The sequence below is a fragment of the Glycine soja genome, chromosome 18 (assembly GCF_004193775.1).
Source record: "Glycine soja cultivar W05 chromosome 18, ASM419377v2, whole genome shotgun sequence".
NCBI lineage: Eukaryota > Viridiplantae > Streptophyta > Magnoliopsida > Fabales > Fabaceae > Glycine > Glycine soja.
In genome coordinates, this window is record NC_041019.1 from 24,834,495 (window position 1) to 24,840,248 (window position 5,754).

Sequence of the window (5,754 nt, forward strand, 5' to 3'; positions counted from 1 at the left end):
CTAGCATAATAGATGGCGTGAAATACCTTGTCTTGCCTCTGTCCCAGAACTGCCTCCACTGCATAGTCATTGGCATCACACATCAATTCAAACTCCTTGCTCCAGTCAGGTGCAATCATTACTGGTGCAATAGTGAGCTTGTTCTTCAGTGTTTGAAACGCTGCTGAACATTCTTCATCAAACTTAAAGACCACGTCCTTGTTCAGCAAATTACTTAGTGGCTTGGCAATCTTTGAGAAGTTCTTGATGAACCTTTTGTAGAAACCTGCATGCCTTAGGAAGCTTCTGATACCCTTGACATTTGATGGTGGTGGCAACTTTTTAATGATGTCTATCTTTTCCCGATCAACCTCATTCCCTCGGGCTGAAATCTTATGGCCCAGGACTATGCCTTCTCGAACCATGAAGTGACATTTCTCCCAATTTAGCACCAAGTTAGTCTCTACACACCTCTGTAGTACTGTCTCCAAGTTCTTCAAGCAACTTTCAAATGAGGGCCGAAAAATTAAAAGTCATCCATGAATACTTCAATGCTTTTCTCCACCATGTCTAAAAAAATGGCCAGCATGCACCTCTAAAATGTGGCTGGTGCATTACATAACCCAAATGGCATCCATCTATAGGCAAAGACACCAAAAGGGCATGTAAAGGCCATCTTCTCCTGATCCTTGGGGTCCATCGTGATCTGGTTATAACCTGAGTATTCATCTAAGAAGCAGTAGTATGCTTGTCCCGCAAGCCTCCCCAGCATCTAATCCATGAAGGGCAAGGGAAAATGGTCCTTCCTTGTGGCTTCATTCAACTTGCGGTAGTCGATGCACATTCCCTAGCCAGTGACGGTCCGTGTTGGTATCAGATCATTCTTCTCGTTCCGAATGACTGTCATGCCCCCTTTCTTTGGTACCACCTGTACTGGGCTTACCTAAGAGCTATCAAAGATGGGGTAGATAAGCCCAACCTCTAGAAGCTTGAGCACCTCCTTCCTTACCTCTTCCTTCATTGTTGGGTTCAGCCTTCTCTGGGGTTGTCGGACTGGCCTGTAGTCTTCTTCCATCATTATCTTGTGCATGCAGTAGGCAGGGCTAATACCTTTAAGATCCGATATATGCCACCCAATTGCTTCCTTGTGTTTCTTCAGAATTTCTACTAACTTGTTTTCTTCATCGGATGTGAGTGTATTGCTGATCACCATAGGCTTACTCTCATCTTCTTCTAGGAACACATGCTTCAGATGGTTGGGAAATATCTTCAATTCTACCTTCTTCTTCTCAGATGGAGTCTTGCTCTTTAGTTCCTCAAAACTGGCCTCCTCCTCAGGGATGTTATCTTGTCGATCCAAGTCTTCTAAGCAAGCCTTGAGATCTTCTTCTTCTTCATTGGTTAGGCAATCTATCGCATTCACCATGGCTCTTTCCAGCGAAGTCTGTGGTGTTTCAAGAGCGCTAACGTCTTCCTTATCAATTTCCTCCACCTTGAAGCACTTCTAGCTTTCCTTTGGGTACTTCATTGCTTTAAACAGGTCGAAGGTCACCTTCTGATTGTCAACGCTCAACTCTAGATTTCTATTCCCCATATCCACCACACAATTGGCAATCAACATGAAGGGTCTACTTAAGATAAGAGGAATCTCTGTATCTTCTTCGATATCCATAATGACAAAGTCCACCAGAAAAGTGAAGTGGCGGACTTTGACTAGGACATCTTCTGCCACCCTGTATGGTCTTGTGATTGAGTGGTCTGCTAGCTGAAGCGCCATCCTGGTAGGGTCTATCTTCAGATCACCAATTCTTCTACACATTGATAGAGGCATCAGGTTCGTACTTGCCCCTAAGTCAATGAAGGCCTTGTCTACCGCCTCTTCCCCTATGGTGCAAGGGATAGTTACACTTCCGGGGTCTTTGAACTTCTTGGGTAGCTTCCTCTGTAAACCTGCACTGTAGTTGCCTCTCACCATAATGTTTTCATTATCAATATACTTCCCCTTCTTGGTGAGGATGTCTTTCATGAACTTGGAGTAAAGCGGCATCTACTGTAAGGCTTCCCCGAATGACATTGTTATCTCCAACCCTTTGAATATTTCCAAGAAACGCTTGAAGTAGGCTCCTTGTTCTTCCTGGACGGCACTAAAGGATATGGGGGCTCCTTTAGAGGGACTGGTGGTTCTTCTTTCTTAGCCTCTCGGGCTAACTGGCTTTTGTTCTTAGGGAGTAAGACCGTCTTCTCTTCCTCCTCCTCTTCCTTCTTCTCTTTCTTCATCTCTGTCTGTCCTTCCTTCATCAGACTGGTCTTTTTCTGCTTCTGCCTCTCCTTGTGCTCTCTTTTGGCTTCTGGTCAGTATGGCCTTGCACTCTTCCTTGGGGTTCTTTTCCGTGTTGGCTCCAAAGCTACTGGAGGGTCTTTCAGCCATCTGTTTGGCCAATTGTCCCACCTGCATTTCTAAGTTCTTGATGGAGGCTTTTGTGCTTCGGTAATTAGACATTGAAATATGCATGAATTGGTTTAGCGTCTCCTCAAGCTTGTTAGTTTTCTCGTGAATATCTTCCCCTTGGTTGAGATTTTGGGCAGGCTGACTTTTGTGCTCCTTGTTGTATTGATTCCCTGGGTGATTCCTCCAGCTTGAGCCTTGTGTGAAGTTCCTTCCTTGGTTGAATCCTCGTGGGCCTTGATTAAATCCTGTTGATCCTTGATTGAATCCAGACGGACCTCCTTGGTTGTAACCTTGGAATCCATGGCGATTTGGTATGCCCATGTAGTTTACTTCCCTGGAAGGGTCTTCTTGAATTGTACATTGTCCAGACTCGTGTATTCCTCCACATGTATGGCATCCCCCTACCTGCATAACAGAAGAGTGAGAAGGACTTACTGCTTGTAGTTGTTGTGGTAGCTTGCTGAGGGTTTCGGTCAGGGCTTCTATTTGTCTAGATAGCAGCTTATTTTGCGCCAAGGTTGCATCTTGCATTGTGAGTTTCAGAAGGCTTCTCTTAGTTGGTGCATATGTGCGATCATGAAGAATGGCATGATCACTTGCCGCCATATTTTCTGTTAACTCCATAGCCTCCTTCGGTGTTTTTAACTTGATCTTACCTCCAACGGATGCATCTAGTAGCTGCTTCGATTGAGGTCTCAAACCATCTATGAAGATGTTGAGTTGCACCGGCTCACTGTATCCATGTGTAGGCATTTTCCTTAGCAACCCACGGAAGCAGTCGAGCACCTCACTGAGGGATTCATCGGGAAATTGATGGAAGGAAGAGATTTCCATCTTTCCTTCAGTGGTTTTTGAATCTGGGAAGTATTTCTTCAAGAACTTCTCTACGAATTCTTCCCATGTCCACAAGCTATTACCCTTGAATGAGTGTAGCCACCTTTTTGCCTCCCTTGCTAGTGAAAAGGAAAAGAGATTTAGGCGTGTTGCATTTTCAGGAACTCCGACTATCTTGACCATGTTGCAAATCTCTATATAGGAGGTGAGGTGAGCATAAGGATCCTCATTTGGAAGACCATGAAAGAGGTTTCCTTGGATCAGTTGGATGAGAGAGTGAGGATAAGAGATGTTGGCTGCTTGAACCTCTGGCCTTGCGATGGTTGTGAAGAATTGTGGAGTAGTTGTACTAGAGTAGTCCTCTAGTGTGACTCGTTGTGCATGTGCCTCCTCCATTTGAATATGGATTTGTGGAGAAGGGGTAGGTGAGGTGTGATCGCTTTCTGGTGCTTCTTGCTTCCTTCTTCTTCTTGCAGTGTTGTTATGCCTGCAAGTGGCTTCAATTTCCTAGTTGATAGGGACTATATCTCCATTTGCAGTTCTACCTTGCATACAAAAAAACAAGCACTACCCGTGCAAATTATGGAAGAAAGAGTAGAAAAGAGAGTGGGAAAGAAAAAGTGCAAAATAAAGAATTGCTTACAAATTGAAAAGGTATGGCAACCAAGTACGAAGACAAAATCCTCGGCAACAGCGCCAAAAACTTGTTAACTCGTTGGCAAGTGTACCAAATTTGTCACAAGTAGTAAAGTACTCGGAAGTCCGAGTGTCGATTCCACACAGATTTTGTGTTGCACTTATCTTGGATACTTTTCAATTTATAAGGGAAAAATAATAAAAGAAAAGAGTAGAAGAAAGAATAGAAGGCAATAATAGTAAATTATAAATAAAAAGCAAAAGAATTAAAAGCATAATAATTAAAGAGAGAATTCAATGGAATGCGAATGTTAGGACCTAACATGCCTTGTTTGCCTAGGATTTATGAGTTTATGATTTTTCTTTATCAGTTTAGGTGATTCTATTCTACCCAAATCTGTTCATTTACTTGCCCCTGATTCCTCACGATGACAAGTCTATGTTATTTATCTATCTCCCAAATCCCTTTGCAAAGAATCGACAAATAAAATGCATGAAGTATGAATTCTAGATGTTTGCATGAATGCATGGGCATAAAACCATCATTCTATGTCTAGCAATGATATTCTTATGAAATCCTTTGCTTGTTGTTGAAGAGAGTAAGAATTCTCAGGCTTTAGGTAGTAGTGAGAGTGCTCTAAGACTCGGTGTGTGTTTTCTCCTTGACTTGACTTCCTTTTTATAGCTGCTGGAGTGGACTTGAGCCTGATGCCAAATAATCTTCCTTATTTATATTTTTGATATCTTTTGGATTTGTTTTGCTTTTAATCCATCCTTTTCATATCTCATATTTGGTAGTTATCAAAATCAAATCCACCTGATGCCAAAAGATCTTCCTTATTTATATTTTTGATAACTTTTGGATTTGTTTTGCTTTTAATCCATGCTTTTCATATCTGCAAGGCATAAATAATAAAAATATCAATTCTTATCATTTAATCCAAAAATAACTGCTAAATAAATATTTTCAAAGATATTTTCAATATATTTTTATTATAAAAATAACTCATATTTAGCAGTTATCACTTTTTAAATAAGTTATGAAATTATTTTTATTTATACAATTACTTTTTTTTTAAAAAGAGAAGAGATCAAATTATACTGGTGTAATTTTGACAACTATTACACAATTTTTATAATTTGATATACAATATGATTTTTATTGATCCAGCCGTTGAATTATATTTACATATTATTAAAATCGTTTGTGTCAAATTTTGTCAAAATTGAACAAGAAGGTAATCAAATGATCTATATTTTAGTATATTTTGAAATGCTTATATTACGTCAATTTTAATCTACATGAACGAGATAGTAAATGATTTTAGATTAATATAAAATTTTGTATATGTGATTTATGTGAAAAAGGTTGTTCAATTTAATTGTGAGTTTTAACAAAACATTATGCAGTTAAAAATTATAAAATGATGTAATAATTATCATAGTTATCAAAGTTATAATATATATAGAGAGGAGGGATCAAATTACACCAATGTAACTTGGACAACTATTACACAATTTTTATAACTTGATATAAAATGCAATTTTTATTAATCCAACCATTGAATTATATCTATGTATTATTACGATCGTTTGTGTTAAATTTTTTCAAAATTGAACAACATGATAATCCAATGATTCATATTATATATAGAGAGGAGGGGGGGGGGGGGATCAAATTACATATTAATCTAAAATCATTTTCTACCTCATTCATATAAATTAAAATTGACGCAATATAAATATTTCTAAATATACTAAAATATAGAGCATTTGATTACTTTCTTGTTGTTCAATTTTGACAAAATTTGACATAATTATTGGTTAGATTTTTTTTCTTTAAAAAATATTAGAAT

The 5,754-nt window shown here is 38.9% G+C and overlaps 2 protein-coding genes across 2 annotated transcripts; both read right to left on the minus strand.

The window, feature by feature from the left end:
• Positions 1-1,483: 1,483 nt before the first annotated feature.
• LOC114397124 lies at positions 1,484-2,026 on the minus strand. Its single transcript, XM_028359240.1, has one exon. It carries the CDS (start codon positions 2,024-2,026, stop codon positions 1,484-1,486), a length of 543 nt encoding a protein of 180 aa, XP_028215041.1.
• Positions 2,027-2,200: 174 nt separating this feature from the next.
• LOC114397125 lies at positions 2,201-3,658 on the minus strand. Its single transcript, XM_028359241.1, has one exon. The coding sequence runs from the start codon at positions 3,656-3,658 to the stop codon at positions 2,201-2,203; it is 1,458 nt and encodes a 485-aa protein (XP_028215042.1).
• Positions 3,659-5,754: the final 2,096 nt, after the last annotated feature.